Below are 22,915 nucleotides of genomic sequence, written 5' to 3'. Positions count from 1 at the left end.
CCACCCCCCTCCCATATGTTGCCTCATTCTCGATATTCATACGCACTACATCTGGACTAGGGGACGGGGTAGCCCTCACTACTTCTTCCTGCCTTCCCATCGTTTGTTCGGACCGGTCTTGAAGTAACGAAAATCGATTGGTTAAAGGGATATTAGTGGTAGTATTGCTGCCAATTCCTACCATTTGCTACGCTAGTGTCTACCCCTGCGGTGGAAGTGGGGAAGGCCCATACCTCCCTGTAGTGCTCCGCTAGTGTGCATTGCATATGGTATTATGCCTAAGAGTCTTGGTCATAGTGCTCCTTGTAGTGCCTCTAGTGAATATGGACGGGATTTGCTTAACTTTATTAGCGTAATTGGGCTTTGAACCGAGGCGTGGGACTGGTTCTGTGGTGGAATGCTGTTTACCTGGTGTGGATGGACTAGTGGGAGGGCTGGTGGACAAAGCTAAAATGTCATGGCATTCTACCAATAAATCGTCAATGCGATCCAGAACACAGTTATTAGCTGCGGATTTGCAAGCCATTTTGGCTTTGCTGGCTTTCCTACGACTCCCCTCGTATGTCCCACCCCAATTGTTGTCGTTCTCAATGGCTTTCCTTTTCCCCATTCTCAATGGCTTTCCTTTTCCCCATGTCAGCAGATATCTGAAGCGTTGAAAGTACATTTTCAGCTACCCTAAATATCAAAATACCAAGGAAAATAGCAAAATGATAATAATTATAAAAACTTTGTCAACGGCGCTGGCTTAATCTTTAAGGCTCTCGGGGCCAAAAATTCAAATAAGTCAAGAAGTCAGTGCGTCTAAAACTCAGTTTCTGGAGGTAGTAGTCCACAATTCCCAGAGAGTCCCACTTAATTAATGTGGGTCGATTTTGTTACTAGTGTCTACTTCATTTGTGGGTCCCAGGGTTATGTTTGGCTCCCTGAGGGATGGTCAGGTAGGTGTTATCTCTTTTACCCCGTATGCGGGCGCAAGGAACTGGCGTCAGGGCTGGTGCGGCCGCTAAGAGTCATGGGGGTTGTAGGCAGAAGCCCCCGGTCTCATGTGGCGTGTTGAGTTGAGTTACGAGGTCCCGCGCAGCAGGCCTCTCTTCTGAAGATAAGCGCCTCCGGGCGCAAGGAACTGGCGTCTGGGCTGGTGCGGCCGCTAAGGCTCACAGGTGTTGTAATGGGGGCTGGTAGACCTCATATCACATGGATCTATAAATCCATCATGAAACTCACACATGTACCACTGATACGATTACGGCTTCGCTGGGAGGAGGGCTTTGGCCGCATCCTCCATGATAGAGAGTGGCTGATGGCCCTAGAACACCACAAAAAAATGTCTCGAAACCAAAGATTCAAAAATGTCCAGTTTAACGTACTGCACCGCGCTTATCTCATGCCGGCGCGGCTTAAACGCATTTACCCGACATCCCATTTTGAATGCCCCCGTTGCCACGCTCCGGACGCCCCATTTATTCCCATGTTTTGGATATGCCCCCTGATACAAATCCTCTGGACGACGGTACACACCACACTACAAACAGTCACAGGCCTAACAGATTTCCACACATGAGAGGCATGCACCCTAGGCATCTTTAAGCGCAATAAACGTAAGAAGGTAGAGACCAAATTTGCTATGCGGCCGTCCTACTAGCAAAACGTAGTGTGGCAATGCACTGGCGCGCAGCAGAGGGTCCCCCAATAGCAGCATGGTGGGGGGCAGTAAAGAAATGGGCCGCAGCCGAAGAAGACCTCATCCGTCAGGAGGAAGCTCGAGACATATGAAAGCGTCCTATTTCATTAGAATGGGCAATGCTACTGCATGACTTCAAGCAAACACATACCGATGGCGGGGAACCCCCGCCAGACACCCAAGCGGCGCCAGGACCAGGCGCACCCTGATCCGCCTGCGCGCTCTCCCCCTCCTGCTACACCAGCTCACCCCCCGGGCCACCCTCCGGGAATCACACCACCGGTCAGGATAGGAAAGAGTGCATATAGTTAGTGGAATAACACAGAGCTACACTACATTTGCCCACTCCACAGGTGACCCCAAGCCCCTTCCCCCTCCCTCCCCAACCCCTCACTCCCCGGGTTCTGAATCCCCAAGTTCAGTTTAGAATCTGGATTACCATTTACCGACACCCTTTGCAGGAGACCATGGACTAAAGACTGTCATACGGGTTGGAGAATTGCGGTAACCTTACAACGACCGCTTCCTCGATGCCTCCCGGCATCTCCAGCAGAGATGATGGGGAGGTTACCCGCCATTAATTAACTAATTAATTACTTCATTAAATGCTGCTATTTGTCACGACAATGTTACTATTAATTGTAATACTACAGCAGACGAGTAGGATTAATGTATGATATGTATTAGTATGAAATCCAATAAAAAGGTTTATAAAAAAATTAAAAAAAAGGCTCACAGGGGTTGTAGGCGGAAGCCCCCGGACTCATGCGGCGTGTTGCGGTGAGTTACGAGGTCCCGCACAGCGGGGCCTCTCGCCTGAAGATAAGCGCCCCTGGGCGCAAGGAACTGGCGTCAGGGCTGGTGCGGCCGCTAAGACTCACAGGGGTTGTAGGCGGAAGCCCCAGGTCTCATGCGGTGTGTTGCGGTGAGTTAGGAAGTCCCGCGCAGCGGGGCCTCTTGCCTGAAGATAAGCGCCTCCGGGTGCAAGGAACAGCCGTCTGGGCTGGTGCGGCTGCTAAGGCTCACAGGGGTTGTAGGCAGAAGCCCCCGGTCTCATGAGGCGTGTGGCGGTGAGTTACGAGGTCAGCAATCTGAATATTTAGCAGCAATGGGTTCCTAAGAAAAGTTTTGGACACTGCACTTTTTAGTTTTCATTTATTTTTCAAAATATTTAAAATATTCACTGCTGGCAGGCACTATGGGCACATGTTATTTATTTTCTTCATAGGCTGGCACTCCCACTAGCCAAATGCACCACCTGCAGCTGGCTCCAAAATGTGCTGCTAACCATAACTCTGAAGGCTGTAGGCCCTTACGTTTATTGTCAAACATAGATCCAAGAATGGTCTGTAAGGTCAAGCAATGCCTACTTTTTAATTGACTGTTTTTTGAAACTCACTGCTCCTGCTTCTTTGGCAGTATTGATCTCTAGGCTCATTTTGCAAACAGTTGGAGCGATATGTACAAGAAAATGTCGGCGCGCGGTGTAACGCCAAATTTGGCAACGCCGTGCTCTGACATTCTCAAAATGCAGGGATGCGCCGTATTTACAAAAATGCGGTGCACCCCTATGTTTACCCTAGTGCTAAAAAAGCTGCCTGGCTCCAGTGCAGGCACCCTTGCGCCATGTTGCAAAGGTGCCTGCGATGCAGGGGCGAATTTTTATTGGCAAAAAAGGACACCTTCATGCACATAAACAATCTTTAAAGATGATTTGTTGTTTAGCACACATAGAAAGCGCAAAATTCGAGGAGAAATTAGTAATTTCTCCTTGTATCGACATCCTAAGATCAAGTTTTACCTGGCCTTAGTTTTTGGCGCTGACCCATCCTTGTAAATATTGGGCAGCGTCAAAAAGCAATGGGTGCTGCAGTGGAACACTCATTGCCCACTCCTTTAGCGCAGAGGACCGCTGTGGAAAGGGGCATATTTTCAAGGTTAGCTCTAAGCTATGTTAAGTGGCTTAATGCCACCTTGTAAATATGGGGTATGGGGCAACTTCACTGGAGCGTCAGAAAAAGTGACGAACCGGTGGTGTTAGGGAGTTGTAAATATGCCCCTAGGTGCCCCTACTTTTCTAAATGTCCTCCCTCTGCGTCCGTCTGACACTGGCAAGCAGCACCTTAACACATTAAGATCTGTTTAGTGCACTAGATAAGTAAACTCACTCAGAGTTATGCTTTCACTGTAGCCCTTGACATAATGCAGCTGAGGCTTACTCATTTCGTGAAAGAAACACGCATTGGCAAAGCCAATAGGCCCGGCGTGGGATATCAACCCTTGGGCGTTGTCAGTGCATGATTTGTTTTACATGGTTTTTGCGAAACTTTATTTTTGGGGAAGCTGCTGAGCCCTCATCAATATAAAAAATAAAAGTATTCGCTAAAAGCAAAAAAATGTTTTTGATCGTAAAAAGCATACACTGCCATAGTAGTTCTGGCACTTAAAGGAACTACTTAGTGTGTGGATGTGTTTCTTGTGAAAGGGCAGAATGCGGTTACTCACAATAAAGTTAGCGAGTGGCTAAAGTGGAATGACTCACTGCCTCATGCTGTATGGTGTAGGGTGCAGAAGAAAAATGTGAAAGACACAAGAATAGACCAATTAATGAAGAGGGCAGGCGGAAAGCTTCTTTAAGCAAGCATATTATGCATATAACTTTAGGAAAACCAAATGCCTTGGCTAATACCAGTCCTAAAAAGTGGCATCAGAGGAAGCTAATGCTCTAGAAAGAAAGGGAAAGATGCTCTTGTCAAATGAGGAGGAACATCCTTCACTCGAGTCACGCATTCACCTAGAGCTGATTTTTCAATTAAAAGTATAGCTCTATATTTAGCCATAAAATAAGCTTTATACTTAATAGAAAATATGATCTGTGGAAATGCCAATAACAACTACAGTATTTTGGGATTTGGTCTCCAGATGAACAGTCTTCTTGTAACATTATGTAAGCATTGTTAACATTATAGAGCTGCACGTAGGACCTCATTTGATGATTCCTCCCAAATTGATGTCTGCTTTACCATAACCCCTTCTGTGCCACGCCCTTTCCCCCTCCTATGCCGGGCGTTTTATTAGTGGGTGGGGTTCATGACGAGATAGTCTCGTCATGGGCACAGCGCGACCGTGCTCCATGACGAGACTATCTCGTCATGGGCACTGAAGAGGTTAAAAGTGGTCATCTGCATGGTCTCCTTGATATAAAGACCTAATTGTGCCACGTAATTCAAAGGGAGACTTATTAAATGTGTTTGAAAGAACCCCTCGTCCAGGAACCAATCCATGTGCACAACTGGCTCAAATCCATCACGTTATTCATCCCCAAATTACATTGTACTTCCCTGCGCAGTGTGCAATGTATAACCACAGCCGTGAGCTGCTCACTGTCTGATGGCTTTCACAAGCATGACCTGCTTTGTCTTGCTTTGGAGGAACTTGAGTTCCTCTTGGATGCTTCATTGAGTGTGTTATTTTCTCTTTTTTTTAATGATCTAGAATGTTTACTAAGCCCACCTTACAATCTCAGCACGTGCACACAGGCACTTGAACCATCATAGTGGGTGATATTGTGTCTGCTTACACCACCACCCTAATTTTAGTGGAACCCAGTTTCACACCTATGGTACACTGTTGATGCCACCATGCACACTGCCTCCTGGATACTTAGGGCCTGATTACGAGTTTTGGTGGTCCTGGAGCAAGCGGCATGCCACCGCCCTGCTCCAGGACTGCCGAAACTCACTGCCGCCCGCTCGCCAGATTACAAGTAATTTTGTGGTCTGGCAGGCAGGCGGCATGACGGTACAGTGGCACTGCTGTTTAGAGGCTCGTTATGAGCCTAAAACAGCACTGCCGTGGGACCGCCAGTGCACGTTCCTGCAGGGGAAGGAATGCACCATGTTGTGCATTCCTTCCCATTCAGGAACTGGGGGTGTAAATCTACAGGGCGGGAAAAACATGTGCCCCCCCTGCATGCATTCCTGTGCACAGGGAAAGAGGGGGCCCTGCAGGGCCCCATTCTTTTCTCACCACCAGTAGTTACATGGAGGAAGAACCTCCATGACACCGCTGGCGGTGAGATAAGTTGTAATATGCTTGGCAGTGACTCAGGGCACCACCAAGCATATTGCAGCCCTCAGACCTCTGCGGACCGCCAGGGAACACAGTTCCCTGGCTGTTGCAGTGCAATGGTGGTCTGGCCGCCAAAGTCCTAATAGGGTGGTCAGCCCGCCGGTGCGACAGTGGCTGAACTGCCACCGCCGCACCCTCGCGAGTCTGGTTGTAATGGATAAGTTACTTACCTGTAATTATAGTTCTCTACCAGGGGTATCCTCATCAAAGTCATAAGCACTGAATATTCCCGCCCATGTGCGGGGACCCCGGAAATAATAAAAAATATATATGAAAAGCATATCTATCTATATATATATTCACTGAAAAAACCATAGGTTTCACACATGTTATAGTTAGCTGTACATTTCACTCGTAAAAAACCAATGAAATTCCCCCGTTATAGTTAGTGCAGGCAACTATAACTCACGCGACCGCAATCCTCTGCTGATGCTAATACTGTATTTAGACACTTATTTGCCCATGTCTTCTTCCATTAAATTTTAGCTATACATATATTACAAATATTTTTTTTTCATAAAGACACATATGTCATCAGCAGAAGATTGCGGTCGCGTGAGTTATAGTTGCCTGCACTAACTATAACGGGGGAATTTCATTGGTTTTTTACGAGTGAAATGTACAGCTAACTATAACATGTGTGAAACCTATGGTTTTTTCAGTGAATTTGCAAGGTTTTTTAAATGCTAATTCCTAACTATAACGTGTGTGAAACCTATGGTTTTTTCAGTGAATTTGTACGTTTTTTTAAATGCTAAGTTACTTTACGCCATTCGTGGCGTGCGCGCCCAGTTAACGCAGTTCGTTCCGTGCGCGCACGGTGCGATTCGCGCACTGCGCGCCCACTTTACGCAGTTAGTGCCGTGCACGCACGGTGGTCACGCGGTGCGCTGCGCGCACTGCGTGCCCACGTTATGCGGGATGGGCCATGAACGCACGATGCGCTTCGCGCACCATGCGCACATGGGGGACATATTATGCGCATCGTTGTGAAATGTATTCTTTGTTATTTTCACTAGTCTAATATGCCATGCACAAATGGTGCCCTTCGGGCACCATTATCACCGGGGTGGGGAGAGTGTGGATAATTTGTTATTTTTAAAAAAAATTTACCGTACGCGTATGGTAAGCGTAATCGGCGATTTTTCGAAAAAAAAATAAAAAAAATTTTTTGGGCATTGGGGGTTGTTTGGGGACCCGTATATAACTGCTGGGTGGTTATGATCTCAATATACTGCCCCTTTAGACATTTTTTGGCTTCATTTTTGCTGCCCCACTCAGAGTGCGAGAGAGAAAATGGCGGCCGCCGCTTCCAGGTTTCGGCCGATTCGAATGTTTACTAAGATCTAAGAGCCACTCTGAATCGCGCTCGCGCACGTCACTGTACGCGTACGGTAAGCGCACCGTAAGCGCACCGTAAGCTGGCTCAGATATATATATTGATTTAAAGGCTATTTTCTCAGAATCTACTGAACAGATTTACACCAAACCTACAAAAGGCACTTCCTTGACCTGAGGACTACCTCTCTGCCAAATTTCAAGTAATTCTGTTCAGCCGTTCGGGCTGTAGCTGTGTCTAAAGGTCCTATGGAAAAATGCATGGGAAAAACGCGTTTTGGGACCCCCCTTTTATCTCAGCTCCCACTTGACGAATCCCCCCGAGACTTTCAGGGTAGGAGCGGAGCGTAGCGCCCCACCTATTTTGAAAAATTCGCGAGGATTCGTCGACCGGCGCCAAAGTTATTCAAAATAGAATGTTGCGGATTTCCTATGGTAAGAGGGTCCTAACTATAACTACCTACTGGCGACCGCCAGTAGGTAATATATATTTATATATATATATATATATATATATATATACACACACACATACACATATATCATTTCTTCCATACCAATGCAGCGCACATATGGGAGTCTAAACAATGCAATAATAAAACACTGCTTTTGTGAACACATAATGTGTATATATAGACCACGGGAGGACACCTAAACTCTTTTTAATGAGCAATACTCATGAAAAAACTGCAAAGAAAGCAGAGATTGTTAGCCTACAGGCTGCATTGTAAACCAATAACATAGAAAACGAAAGCAATTGTACAAAAACTGGCACCGTGCCTTTAAGGCAGCCATGACCCCTAGCTTACCATCATGCCTCAGGGGTGACAGTTAGGTCAGTTGTTCTTTGCGGAGACCCGAAGGTCAGGTCACAAAGATATATCTTAACAACACAACATTCTCATTTGCCTGGGGAGGCAGGTGGGTTGCTTAAGACCTTGATGAGGATACCACTGGAAGAGAACTAGGATTACAGGTAAGTAACTTATCCTTCTCTTCCAGGGGATCCTCATAAATAGTCATAAGCACTGAATAGAATAGCAAGCCCATCCTCCACCTGCAGGCAAATGGGGAAGAATGACCCAAATCAACAAGCAGAATAAATCAGTTGTGGAACAGATACCTCAAGGAGGCCTGACTTACTTGGATATCTGCTCTGGTGTCAGAATCAAGACAATAATGCCTTGTAAATGTATGTATAGATCTCCAAGTAGCTGCTTTACAGATCTTGGAAATCGGTACATTGTTAAGGAATGCAGCAGTTGCTGCTTTTACCCTAGTGGAATGCGCTTTTGGTCTAGACCAAAGAGGCTTCTGTGCTAGCTGATAAGCCAGTTTGATGCATGAAACTATCCACCTGGAGATGGAACGTTTAGAGGCTGGAAAACCTGTCCTGATCGAACCGTAATTGGTGAACAGTAGATCAGCCTTCCTAATAGATTTATACCTGTCCAAGTAAAGTTTAAAAACCCGGTCTAATGAATGAAGAGCCCTCTCAGCTGGAGGAGAGGGAATTGGAAAGAAGGTTGGTAGCGAGATGGTCTGATTCACATGAAAATCCGACACCAACTTCGGGAGAAAGGCGGGGTGGGTTCTCATAACAACCTTATTGAGGTGAAAAACAGTGTAAGGTTCTTTTGAGCAGAGGGCTTGGATTTCGCTCACCTTGCGAGCTGAAGTAATCGCCACAAGGAAGGCCACCTTCCATGTCAGGTGCTGCAGTGTGGATCGGTTCAAAAGGAGGACCCATCAATTTAGAAAGAGTCTGGTTCAGTTCTTAGGGTGGTGAAGGAGGCCGAACAGGAGGATAGACCTTCTTCAGACCCTGTAAGAAATCCTTTACGACCTGCAGTTGGAAAAAGGAAGGCTGAGAAGGGGAACGCCTATACGCTGTAATGGCAGCAAGGTGTACCTTAATAGAAGAGAATTTCAGGCCTGCCCTAGCTAGATGAAGCAGATGGGGTAAAATTACATCTTCCTGTCCCTTGGTAGGGCTACAATTATTCTGAATACACCAAACATAAAAGCGTTTCCATTTACAAGCATAGGAGTGCCTTGTGGAAGGTCTCCTAGCCTCTTTCAGGATGGTCATACAGTCCTGAGGAAGTCTTAAATGACCATACTGGAGGACCTCAGGAGCCATGCTGCCAAGTTGAGTGACGGAAGGTTGGGGTGATAGATGATCCCGTTCATCTTGGACAACAGGTCCGGTCTGCACGGCAGCCTCCTGTGTGGACGTTCTGACAGGTGAAGAAGGTCCGGATACCACCACTGCTTTGGCCTGTCCGGAGCAATTAGGATCATTCTCGCCTCTGAGTGGGAGAGCTTGGTCATGACCTTCGGAATGAGTGGAAGGGGAGGAAAGGCATATACAAATGCCCCTGACCAGCTGATCCAAAGGGCATTCTCTTTCGACCCTGGTCGGTAGTACCTTGAGGCGAAGGCTCGGCATTTTTTGTTTGTGTCATCTGCGGATAGGTCGATGGTTGGACGACCCCATTCTTGGAAGATGCTTTCTACGACCTCGTCATTTAGGACCCCGTCCTGCTGGTCTTCGAAGTGCCGGCTTGTGAATTCTGCTCTCCTGGTAGATGAATTGCCGTTATTGAGAGATTCCTCGCCAGGAGCCAATGCCAGATAGCTTGCGCTTCAAGAGACAGGGACCTTGACTGAGTTCCTCCCTGCTTGTCCAGATAGTACATGGAAGTCGTGTTGTCCATCTGAACCAGGATGGAGTTGGTCTGAAGCGAAGGAAGGAAGGCTTTGAGAGCAAGATGAACCGCTCTTAGCTCTAACATTTTGATGTGGTACAACTGTTCTTTTGGTGACCAACGACCCTGATTTTGTACAGACCCCATGTCGGCTCCCCAACCTTGGAGGGAGGCGTCCATGATCAATTACTCAGAGGGAGGAGTCTGATGGAACGGAAGCCCTACCAGCAGATTCTCCTTCCGCCTCCACCATGGAATTGATGCTCTGGCTGTCTCTGACAGCTGTATTCTGTCATCCCACCGAGCAGAGCGCTGATCCCACTTGACCTCTAGGTCTTGCTGTAAAGGATGCATTCTGAGCCTGGCATTGGGGACCAGAAAAATACAGGATGCCATTGACCCCGGGAGAGAGGCAACCTGACGAACCGAAAGCAAGCCGTTGTGTAAAATCTGTTTGCCCTTCAGAATGTTAGATAACAGTCTCTCCTCCAAAGGAAACACTTTTCCTATTGCGGAGTCTATTGTTGCCCCCAGATACTGGATTCTTTGTGTGGGCTGCTGAGTCGATTTCTCGAAGTTGACTTGGAGACCTAGCTGCTGGCATAGCCTCAGACATTGCTGAAAATGGTTCCCCACACTCTGGGGGATGGGCCTTTCAGAAGCCAGTCGTTGAGGTAGGGATACACGAAGATGCCTCTGCGACATAGAGCGGCTGCCACTACTGCCATGCACTTCGTGAACACCCGAGGAGCTGACTTCAAACCGAAGGGTAGGACTTTGAAATGGTAATGTGTCGATCCCTCCAGAAAATGCAGGAACTTCCTGTGCAGTGGACTGACCAGGACATGGAAGTATGCATCTTGCAGGTCCAACGAACACATCGAATCTCCCCTTTGCAGATGTGGATATATTTGATGGAGAGCCAGTATGCAAAACATTTCCTCTTTGATAGACTTGTTTAGGACCCGAAGATCGCGAATGGGCCTGTATTCTGCCTTCCAACCTTTTTTTTTCTCACCAGGAAGTATATAGAGTATACTCCTCGACCTCGTTGCGACATAGGAACCTCAATGGTTGATTTTCGCATTAGGATGGCAACTTCCCGTCAGAGTATTTTCATCTGATGACACGTTGTTTTTACTGGGGGGATCGCAGGAGGTCAATGCCGGAAATGAAGCGAGTATCCATTCTTTAGTGTAGTCAACACCCATTGATCTTTTGTGATCGCACACCACTCTTCTAGATGGTTTGCAACACTTCCCCCCACTGCAGTGGGTGACGGCAATGGGGGAAGCAGAGACTTATTGTTTGGCAGGTGTTCTTGCTGAGGCAGTAGACTGCCGAGGGGTTCCTCTTTGTCTGGGGGTGCGACGACCCTGGTATTGTGACTAGGATTGGGTCTGTTGATGTTTCTGCCTCTGCCAATGAGGGGTTGGAACCCTCTGGTGGAAGGGCCGCTTATCATACGGCCTGTTACGGCGCTTGATTTCTTTTATTTTCTCAAGGCCAACCACCTTCAAAGTATCTAGCTCCGTTTTCATCCTCGACATCTCCTCATCAGTGTGTGTTCCAAAAAAAGATGTCCCTGGTAATTACAAATTGAGGATACGAGATTGCGCTTCTGGCTTTAGCGCAAGTGACCTGAGCCATGATGATCTTCTGGCACATATTCCATGTGCATAGGCATGTGCCGACAGCGAAGCTCCATCCTCTGCAGCGAAATTTCACCTGATTTGCCACCAGGCTTCCCTCTTGTAACACCTCCTCAAAGTCCTTGCAGTCCTCCTTTGGGAGTTTTTCCGTGAACCTCTGAAGGGAGTCCCATAGGGATCTATTGTAGTGCCCTAAAAGCGCTGAGGCGCTGGAGACTTTCATCATGGAGGCTGACGTGCCACAGAACTTCCTGCCCTATGAATCCTGTGCCCTGCTGTCCTTATCCGGAAGGACAGATGATGAAGAGGCCACCGCATGGGTCTTTTTTGCACCTGCTATAATCACCGAATCAGGTGGAGGACCAGATCTGAGGAACAAAGGATCCTCATGCGGGGGTCTATATTTCTTTAAGATCCTTGCTGGCGCAGTTTTGAGTGTTGCAGGCATCAGGAAGACATCTATAACTGGTTGGAGAAGGCCCGGCACAAAGGGCAACAGTGGTCTGGATGCTGATTCCTGCTGCAGCGTTTCGAATATCACAGAGGATGAAGACTGTTGAGTGGGCATAACAATGTTCAACTTATTTGCCCCTCTGGCCAGAACGTCCTGAAAAGTACTGACGTCATCCACCGGAGAGATCCTCGATGGAGGGCTGTCAGTCAAAGTCAGTGAGTAATCTCTCTTCGAAGAATGAGTGGAAGGAGGGCGAAGTTGTCGGAGATCTGTGCCTTCTCCTGCACTGCCTAGACCTGGATCTTCTTCTGGAGGAGGATGCAGGAGGATGAGTCTCCTGTCGACCCCTTGGTGAAGCAGTGGGGGAGCGATCTGCTGCTTGCACCAGCCGGGCCAGCGGAGACCTGTGTAAGGGGCTGGAATAGTCCTGATTGCCCCTTGCTTGACCCATACCAGATTTCTGCCAGTGATGCAGAGGTAGCATCCATCTAGGTGATAGATGAATTGATGGAGTCTTCTGCTTTTCCTCCCATGCAGGAGATACAGGTGTGTCGGATTGTACTGGGGAAGGAGCTGAACTGCTTGATGTTGAAATAGCCATCTCCGGTGAGCCTGAGGGTGAAGCCGATGAGTGTCTTGAGACAGTATGATGGGTTGACGTGGAATGGCGAGAATGTCTCGATGTTGAGTGTCTCGACGTTGAGTGAGGAGACTCTGCATGACCCACTGCTGGAGATTCTGCCCTCGGTGCTGGTGAAGGTGAGGACAAAATGGTCACCATCTGAGATCTGTGTGTCGACGTCGATCGTCTCTTGTCTGGAGGCGGTGAAAGTCTCGACGACGAACGCCTGTGAGGTGACGCCGACGGACTCTTGTGCCTCAACGTCGGATGATCACGAGCAGACACCGACAAGGACCTGTGCCTCGACACTGAGTGCCTCTTCGTCTGTGAAACCATGCCTCGACATCAACTAATGAGAGAAAGATGGAGTTTTCTGCTTTGACATTGATCTCCTGGTGGACGACAGTAAGGTCTTTTGTCTCGACGTCGATCATCTCTGTGAATATGATGACGGAGACTTTTGCTTCGACGTCGACGATTGCCCCTGCTTCGACGTCGATCTCGGCGGAGTCTTTTGTCTCCACGCCGACCGCTTGCGTGAGGGGGCAGACGAAGACCTGTGCTTCGATGTCGATCGCCTGTGAGAGGCTGCTGACGGAGTATCATGTCTCGACGCCGAACGTACCTCCAATGCCGGCGGGGATATGTTCCTCGACGTTGAAGTCGCCAGGTTGACATCAACGGAGGCTCCGATACTTGACTCGATGCTGTGACGGTCCTCGGTCTTGAAGTCGAACGGTGCGCCTGCACCGTCGAAGACTTTGACGTCGCCTTCTTCTTCGCCACTGGTAGGTTCGACGCCGATCCCGAAACCGACAGCGAACAGAGTAGAATCTTGCTCCTGGACATCGATCTAGCTCTCTTTTTCTTCTGTCTCACTGGAGACCTACCTCTTTCAAAGAGCCCATAAACTCTGATCCTCTCCCTGTCCTTGACGGTTCTTCTGGACGGCTTCTCACAATGCCGACAGGTCTCTGGAGAGTGAGAGTCAGGGAGGCAGAGAATACACACAGAATGTGTGTCAGTCCTAGACTTCTTTTTGCCACAGGAAGGGCATGGGTCAAAAAGAGAATGCATTCTGACAGAAAATAAAGCCTTTTCTGTCTTCAAAAATATAGTACTTCACTCTAAAGCCAAACTGACGTCGAGTGAAGAGTAGAAAAGTAGATTTTGAAAACAAGTTTTTGACAAAAAAGTCAAAAAGTCAGAGCTGTGAATTCCAGGGTCCTGACTAAAGGAGCAGGAAAGAACAACTGACCTTACTGTCACCCCTTAGGCATGATGGTAAGCTAGGGGTCATGGCTGCCTTAAAGGCACGGTGCCAGTTTTTGTACAATTGCTTACATTTTCTATGTTATTGGTTTACAATGCAGTCTGTAGGCTAACGATGTCTGCTTTCTTTGCAGTTTTTTAATGAGTATTGCTCATTAAAAAGAGTTCAAGTGTCACTTGCCCTCCTGTGGTCTATATCTACATTATGTGTTTACAAAAGCAGTATTTTATTATTGCATTGTTTAGCCTCCTATATGTGGGCTGCATTGGTATGGAAAAAATGATGTATATATATATATAGCTGTATATATATATGTTTATTTCCGGGGTCCCCGCTCATGGGCGGGAATATTCATTGCTTATGACTATTGATGAGGATCCCATGGAAGACAACGGGCTCTTAAAGGCACATTTATCAAGCTTTCATGCAGCACAACACAGCTAGCCACTGTGCTGCACTGCGTTGCACAAAAGGGAAGGAATGTGCTTTTTTAACATTGTACGACACATTCCTGTCCTTTCTTTGCGTTGACGCACAATATGCTGCCTAGCGCCAATGCAAGCAGAATTGTTTTTGCGCAGGAAGGGACACCTTCCTGCACAAAAACAACTGTCTGAGGCATTTTCCTCTTTCTATATTCTGCAAAACGCAGCACACATAGAAAGAGGAAAAAACAAGCAGAACTAACAATATTTCTCCTTGTTTTGCCTCATCTGTGGAGGTGTAGCATGTTGACTCATTCCCAAGTCTACAAGTAATGGAAAATCTTGGAATGTGCTCAAATCCATTGATGGGAACACCCACGCTCTAACCACGGAAGGCCTCCCTGGGGCTGAGTAACGCAACACAGTGATTTGCGTTAATCTAGATTTATCAAGCCATGCAAGATGGCCTTGTATTGCTTGATAAATCTGACTTTGTTGTTGTGTCGCCCTTGCGCTTCCATGAGTGGTGCAAAGGCGACACAACTCAATTAAAAATATGCCCCCTAATGTGCAAAGGTTCACTGGTCAAAATCAACACCAATAAGCTCCAGGGCACCAGGATCAATGGGGAACCACATTAAGATTCTATTTTTAGGTAAAACTCACTAGTTCTCTATAACACCCATGCACTTATGGCTACAGCGATCTCAAAGTACAACATCTCCGACTCATTCCTATAGCTGACAACGTGGCCACCCCAACCAGCAAATTTCCCAAAAAACTACTCACTTAGAAGCTTCATAACTACCCACTTTCTTAACATCAGCCTAGGAGTTCATTCACCAATTCAACTTAGACTCACCTCCGTTCACGCTGGTGTCTTACTAAATAAAATTCGGAGCCAGGTCCATGTCAAATGCACTGTTAGGACCCTTTTTCAGTACTTTCATTCCCCAAACTATGATCCAGGGAAACAAGGATGAGGAAACTATTTTCTTTATACGGACTGAGCAGCAGTGCGCGCACAGACAATCCTAGACTAAGGGCCAGATGTACAAAAAAGTAATTTTGCAATTTCCTGATTGCACATTTTTGCGATTCACAATTAGGAAAATGCAAACACCCAAGTACAAATGTATCTTAGACACATTTTGCGATTCCCAGTGGGCCTCAAATAAACTTACCTCTTTAATATTTAGTAGGGAAGCATAGCTTTGCGACCCATTGGGAATGGCCTGCACTCACAGGGATGGTGGCTTGCTGGGATCAGTAGACCACAATGTCTGTGATTGGTTTTTAAAAAAAAGCTATTTTTGTTTGTCCGTGGGACCACCGCCTGCTCTTAAAAAATGTTGGTGCCCACATTCACAAAGGGGAAAGGGTGCCTTGTGGACCACTTCCTGTTTGCGAATGGGTTACTACCAACTTGATGTTGGTGGTAACTGCGAATATTTTGAGACTGCATTCTCGGTCGCAAAACATTCCTACATACCAGTGCGACTCGCTATTAGAAAGGGGCGCCCTTAGCACGCCCCTTCCTAATAGCGACTCGCAAACCCTATTTTGCAGAGTTGGTAATTGGTTACCAACTCTCAAAATAGGGTTGGCAGATGACCAAAAATATTTTACTGATCGTAAACAGCTCGGTAAAATGCTTCGTTCATCTGCCCCTTAGAACTTTAATAGATTTGCAGGCGCGGACTCCTCTGCTTTCTGGTGTTAGCTGCAGTGATATCTCATCCAGACCTAATCTATGGTATATTTCTCTTGTGTTTGATCCTGAAGTCTGGGATGAAGTCTTTACTAGATGTCATGGATATTGAGGGACAGTACAGCTGTTATTAAGCTAATGGCAGCCATGCCGGCTTCGAGTCAGTTTTGCTTCTGGGATGGCTCAAGAACAGATCTTCCAAAATGGGCTTACTTTAGTTTTCAAGAGTTTATCAACTAATTTTCCAAAATAAACCACCACATGTCCTCAGAGGGCTAACTGTTCAACCCTAGTTTTTCTTTTGTTTCCCAAAATAATGATCCTCTGCGGCATTTCTTGCACGGGGTGGTCGTTAACGTGGAGCAAAATGGCCTGAGTCTCCACGGGTCTTCCCTTGTAAATCTCCTGACCGCCATCTCCTTTCCCCAAACAGAAAAGAAGAGGAGCTCGTGAAGGCACATGGAGTCTATTCATGACCTTTGTTTGCACATCCTCTTATAGACACCCTTCGGCTCTTAGGTTTAAGAGGCATCAACTGTCGTGGTCTTACAGATTCTGTATAGACCAGTCCACTTCTAATTATATTTGCAGATTGTGAACTCCCTGACTCCTTACCCCTGATTACAAGTGTAGTCTGGGCTGAATAAACTCCAACTAATATATAATAAAATTTACAGCAATGAGGTCTCGTGTACAGGCATGTTACTGCAAAGATATCTGAGAAATTATAGTACATTACCTTGGAGAATGTTTGTAATAACCTTTTTAGTGATATAAGCGAGTAAGAACAGAATCTTATAATTTAAAAAAAAGAGGGTGGTTCTTGAACAGGCACTCTGTTTATTTAAAATACATACATTCTTTAAGTTCTCATGTTCGCATTGAATATATAATACAAAATCAATCAAATGGATTTACAAAACACATTTCAATGGCATTCATGTTCAAATAATATTTCTTACAACAAAAAAATATATAAAATGTACAGAGATACAAAAATAGTCCAAAACAAGCATTTTGTTAATTTCAACTAAGTTTCTGTTCGGTTAGCCCTTGGAAGGGACACGCGGAGTCAGTGTTGGTTGTTAGAGGCCATGAACCCAAAGAGCTTTCAGTGCTGAGTTTGCAAAGAATATTGTTTAATGTATCACTTCGGTTATGTTTACTCTGGATGAGCGGGTCAATGCAGGTGTTTTGAGTATTACTTTAGGGGAAATGTTGCTGAATTCGGCACAAACACAACAGGCAATTATCCTACTTGTGGGAAAAACGTTTTATCTGCTAAAATTTACTGGATCAGGTAAGAGGTCGAAAGGTTATAGTTTTTGGTTTTGGTCAGAGGGCTGTGCTCCATTGGCTGAACGTGTTGTGACTTTCTGGGCGAGGGCACCATATTGTCTTAAAAAAGCTTGACACACATGAATCACTTTACAATGGTGGAATGCTGCATAGGGCAAATTTAGGAATAAACCCAAACAAAATGTGGTACTACGTTTCGGTCACCACTGATCGCCATGAAGTGCTTTTCAGAGATTTCTTGCTTAGTTTTAAGACATTTTTAGGAAGCGTACAAATACAGTAAACATACAGCCTATGCCCCGCATTCAACCCCGCACAGTGATGTGACACACCAGCATAGTAGATGTCATGTGTGTTTAGAAGGATATAAGTAAGGTGCTTCCATTAGTAAAGACATGTACATTCACTGTGCAAGTGAATGAGTAAAGCTCAACTCCTCTATGCCCCTCTACCTTAAGGTTTATATTTAGATTGGGCCTGTCCTCGCTCCGTACCTCAAGGTGTCAATCTCCACCCACCTTCCTTTACTTCCCTTTACTTCTTTTTTTACGATATCCTTGGGGGAGGTCACTGGTGGAGTGTACTGCATTATGAAGGTTTATTAAACATACAGGAAGCAATCACCAACTCTTCCTCTAATCTGACCACATAAAATGTGGTACAGGTCACTGCATGGAGTGATACCACATTGTGGGGGAAGTCCACTGCCACCACTGCATCGTGGTACCTTACATCTTTCTGGGCAGTGGAGGGAGGACCCCGCCTCTCTTTTTTTAAATGTATTTAATGAAGATGCTCTTACTCTGTACCTTAATGAATCTACCCTTACCTTATTTATGTTACTTACCTTTAACAATGCAATGACCCATGATTTGGTGGACTCCATGTAAAGCTGGGAATGGGCCGCCAGCACCCCAGCACATGGCCCAGGAGCACAATTAGCTTGTTTGTACTAGTTGAGCAAATCACACTGCGCCAATAAAAGATAATTACTCTGCGGCACTAAAGAGAAATTATTTTTTGGCATTTTGAAATATAAAAAGATGGATGGACCACTTTGAAAAGCTGAAAGCATTTTCAGTAAAAGAACACCCTTCTTGAACTTTAAACGTTGGCCAACTTGTGTTTCTCATTGATGACAGCCGTGGCCCGGCTGCTACGAGGTGGCAGCCTCTTCCGCTCCACGTGGGGTCCTCGACGTACCGAATGGCCACTGAGCATCGTGGGAAGTAGATAAAAGAAAGCCGGGAGCCCTGGAAGGGAACCCCTTGATCAGAGAACAGCAAAAGGCTGCCAGGCTGGATAAGTTGATAAAGGCTGGGGGAGGAGTGTTGCAACAAGTGAGCAATTTGATATTGTGTAGAGGTATAGGTAGATATCGCAATTCCCCAATATCGCAATTTATTGTATTAGTTGACATGGGGTGATAAAAAAGTGTGTAAGTTATACTGTGTCTCGTATTACAAAACACATCTGAAGGTTCCTTAGATGTACTCCTCAACGCTATCACCATAGAGGTTACGGCTTAGGAAATGCTTTTCTTACATTAGGGCATCAATGAAGAATAGGCAACAATTTTGGAAATATATATTCTTAAATTCTGCAGATCTGCACCATGTTATTGCTGCATGCTATAGTGTGATTCACGCTACTGTTGTAGGAGAATACTAAAAGAGGGGTTTGCCCACTACAGGGTAATTCCATGAAGTCCATTAGGAATAAGAACATCTGTATTTGTTTGTGCAACTGACTATTAAGAGGACATTTTCCTGTTTACTTATTCATGTAGTGTGGAATGAAAGTAGTAACCAAAATCATAAATATTGTTCATGCCAAACACCTTTATCAATTGAATTAGCACCAGTGCCATGTGCAGTACCGCTTCTATCTTCCCTATAACCAACTTCATTTCCAAACACAGGGGTGCCAAACGTAGGTCACGATGGCTGGATTTATGCAGATTTTAAAATAACACTGATCATGTATAAGGATTTCCATTTCCATTAACTGTATGTACATTTCTCATATGTGGATTTTTTGAAAATCTGGCATGGATCCAGCTATATTTTTGGACGTAATCTTCCTCACATTTAGATGTAATTTGATAACATATTTTAGAAATGAAATGTCACTTAAAACCTTTGAAAAGCTATTTTATTCCGCAGGACCTATAGGGATGAAAGCCATGATACCATTCAAAGTTTTCAGAATTCTTCAAAGAAGGCACAGAGACCTGTCGAATGGGGTGATAGCCCCGCTTTGTGGGAATATTTAGGAAAAGGAAGGATGGCTCAGAGGCAGACTGATGCAGCACCGAATTTGCAAGAGTTCTCAATAGACTAGGGCCTCTGAATTGCTCCTACGGCTATGGACAAGCTAATCACATGTCAATCTCTGTCCAGCCCTACAGGGTCTGCAGAGACAGCCTGACATGTGACTAACTCTTCCATGGCCTTTTCACCCTTGTTGAGAAATATCCTCTTAACCCCTGTAGGACAGCCCGCCTTTCATCGGTCTCCCCACCTAGTATTAGGCGGAAATTATTGTGCAAAATAATATATACATTTTTTTTGAATGTAAACAATATTTATAAACACGAAGGTTACATTCTCTGGCAGTCCACCCTGCCCAGGAGGAGCCTCTTCCAGTTATGATCATTTCCATGATTATGAGGGTGGGGAGGAAAAAGTGCCATTTGAACTATTTTGAAATGGTGAAAACTTTGAATTTACCCTGAAACTTTCTCTTGTTACGGGATATCTATATCAAAGCATGATTGAGGACGACAGGCTGTCATTCACATTGGCAGAAGGGTGTCACTGGTGTGGCCTGTAGCAGGTGAAAAGTGGTCGTTTGGAGTAAAATGAAGAGCCAGTTAAGCAAAGATGTCCAGAGACAGACAGACCCCTGGCTGATGAGGCAATGTTATGTTGCGACATATTATGGTTTCTTAGAGGCTATTGAAATATCTTGCTATAGTTGACGGTGAACCATAAGGCACTCCATAGCGGGTGAGCGCCACTGCACAGGTGCTGTTGAAATCAACAAAATGATGTAATACCAGTAGAAAAATCACCCTGGGCATCCTGCATTGATGAAGGAAGGGCTGGCACTCTGCCCACCATGACCAGCTGTGCTTTGGGTGCTTTGCTGGTCCTTATCACACATATAAAGACCAGTCTACAGTCTTTATTGCTTAAGTTGTAGTCTGTGCTTCTTTTCGCAGCTGGTGATGTGCACATTCAGTCTGTACTTCTGTTGCGGTCAACAGTCCGGCTCTCAGCACTGTATTGCTCCAGGTCTTAATACATAGAGTTGAACTAGGAAAAGTTTTCAGAATAACTTATAAGTATAATTTAGGATTTAAAAATAAACACTTTTGAAATACGTCCGTGCAGATGATCTTGCTCCATCACTTTCAAGCTAGCAACGCGTACTGGGTGTCCTTGCAGCCTGAGTCCTGTGTTGGGCGCTGGAGATTGGGTTTGAACTGGGCTGGGTGGTCACTTGGCCCGCTGTGCCACCAGCGGCGAGATCTATGGGTCAGCCTAGGTGGGCTCAGCCTTTCCTCCTCCTGAGGTAGATAAAACAAGGCTCAAGTCTGATTGACGAACAATGAAATCTATAGCTGTATATGTAAAACTTGTTAATCCTTGGAAAGAGTGAAAGCCTCGAAGGTTGATCCATGTCCAGTGTCAACACATCCCGCCCCCCGCCCCCCGCCACTTATGCTGCAATGTGTATTGTGCATCCCACTGAGTGTAATAAGGTGAGAAATAAGAAAAGTGATACAGGAGTTTTTTGGTGACCTACTCTCCTTGGCAACAATGGGGTGGTTGCACATCACGGAGATGGTCTGCAGGAGTTCTTTGCCCCTCGCCTGTACCTGCGGGCAGCGAGTGAATGTGGTTGCGATGTAGGCCACAGCGTAGCCTTTCTGCTGCTGTACATCACTTAGTTCTCTGGTTCTTCTAGTGTGTAAGAGATGTAAACGGCATTTTATGATTCTCTTAGCTTACTAAGCGTGATCTGACACCAAAGGCAGAACCACTGGTGAACTGGTAGTTTCCCTGCCACCAAAGAAAGACAGATAACCTGCCAGTATTCCAGTAGGTTAGAATTCCTCTATCTGGCACATTAATCTAGTTACAAATTACTAGATGTTATTACCAGTGTCAGGTGGCTCCTCCCAAGGGCTACAGTACTGCCTGCTACAGACAGAGAAGATGATCAGATGCCAATGAAGGATGCACAACGAGGGCAGCAGATGCAGCTTTAAGAGCGGTTTCACCCAGCAGTACGCCCCTGTTCGTCACGTCCATGTCTAGCCACCCAACAGCTTCTGGGAAGCATCATTGATAGACCCAGAGAAGGACTTCTACATCCTCCCTTGACAAGTGAACTGGTATGTGGTGTGGCATATACGGGACCGGTGCAAGGGGCACATGGCTGGGGAAAGTGAATAGTTATACCACACTTAGAAGCAGCTCAAGGCTCTCGACAAACTTATTCTGGGCACCCAACGGATCTACTCGGGTCCCAACTAGCTAGACCAATTCCGAACTGGGCATCGTCACATGGTACAGAGGCAAATATCCAAGAATATCCGCGAGTTAGTGCTGTGGAGTCATGTAAAGGGGAAGTCATTGTTTTTCTTCTTGGATCGAATCTTTCCATTGTACTCCATTGATTGCAGGAATTCGACAGGAATCTGACAAAATAAATATTTGGTCAAACACTAACATAGTTACACCATCAAGTTGGCACTGCTGAATTGTGAGCATTCTGCTTACTAAATCTGAGTGTTTTTTGCTTGTTGGATAAGATTTTCCTTGGTCCTGTTCATCAGAAAATACATATTTTTTAATACCAAAATAAAGTCAGCAGTCGGGGATGAGACTGCACATCCCGTCATGGGCTGGTGATGCATCTGTGGTTTGTGAGCAAAATGTCTCCAGGCTGGATGGCTGAGTCAGGCTGGGGTCTTCAGCATCCATTTTCGCATAGTTTAAGAGATAGATTGTGCATTCTTTTCATAACTTGTGCATAATCTTTTTAGCTGATTCATGGGATATTTCATAGAAAATAATAGCTTATTCCAAAGTTTTTGTGTGTAGATAATAGATGAACCTTTCCACATTCAGACGTCTTGCTTCTGGGCTCCTAGGGTGGCGGAGGCAGCTTCAGGTCCAGCAGACTGTAGGCAAAAACATTCCAGAAAATGGCAAACAGAATAAAGAATATGTAGCTTGAGCTGAAGATCCACCAGAGGGACTGGTCTTGCAGGCGCTGCTCATAGTTCCTCAGGATGACCACGCCCAATGTGATGCCCACCAGCACACCGCCCAGGTGAGCCACAAAGCTCGGGTATGGGCATGGAGGGTACGCCGATGGGTGGAATCTTAGCCACACCGCTCTTCCAAATTCAAAGCTCACTGCAAGAAAAACAAAAGGAGGTCAAAACAAGGAACTGCATTTCACTTCAGCAGTGCCTCAGAGCTGTTTCTTAGGAGGCAAAGTCTGCAGATTGCAGCAAAGGTGATCTTGGGCCCCTGGAGTCTCTGCACTGCTGTTGTACACCTTCAGTGTGAAGCTGAAATGTCCTCACTGCACTC

The 22,915-nt window shown here is 46.0% G+C and overlaps 1 protein-coding gene across 2 annotated transcripts in view; it reads right to left on the bottom strand.

Moving 5' to 3' along the window:
- Positions 1 to 16,822: 16,822 nt before the first annotated feature.
- RHBDL3 (rhomboid like 3) overlaps positions 16,823 to 22,915 on the bottom strand; it is a 531,476-nt gene continuing 525,383 nt past the window's right edge. For both annotated transcript variants that reach the window (XM_085617225.1, XM_085617226.1), the window contains one exon: positions 16,823 to 22,735. In XM_085617225.1, the coding sequence (XP_085473351.1) occupies positions 22,464 to 22,735 (272 nt within the window). In that variant the 3' untranslated portion in view covers positions 16,823 to 22,463. The remainder of the gene's footprint in view (positions 22,736 to 22,915) is intronic.

Source organism: Triturus cristatus, chromosome 7, assembly GCF_964204655.1.
Source record: "Triturus cristatus chromosome 7, aTriCri1.1, whole genome shotgun sequence".
In the NCBI taxonomy this organism is placed as follows: domain Eukaryota; kingdom Metazoa; phylum Chordata; class Amphibia; order Caudata; family Salamandridae; genus Triturus; species Triturus cristatus.
Note: the sequence above shows the minus strand (reverse complement) of the source record. Positions and strands in the feature narration are given on the sequence as shown.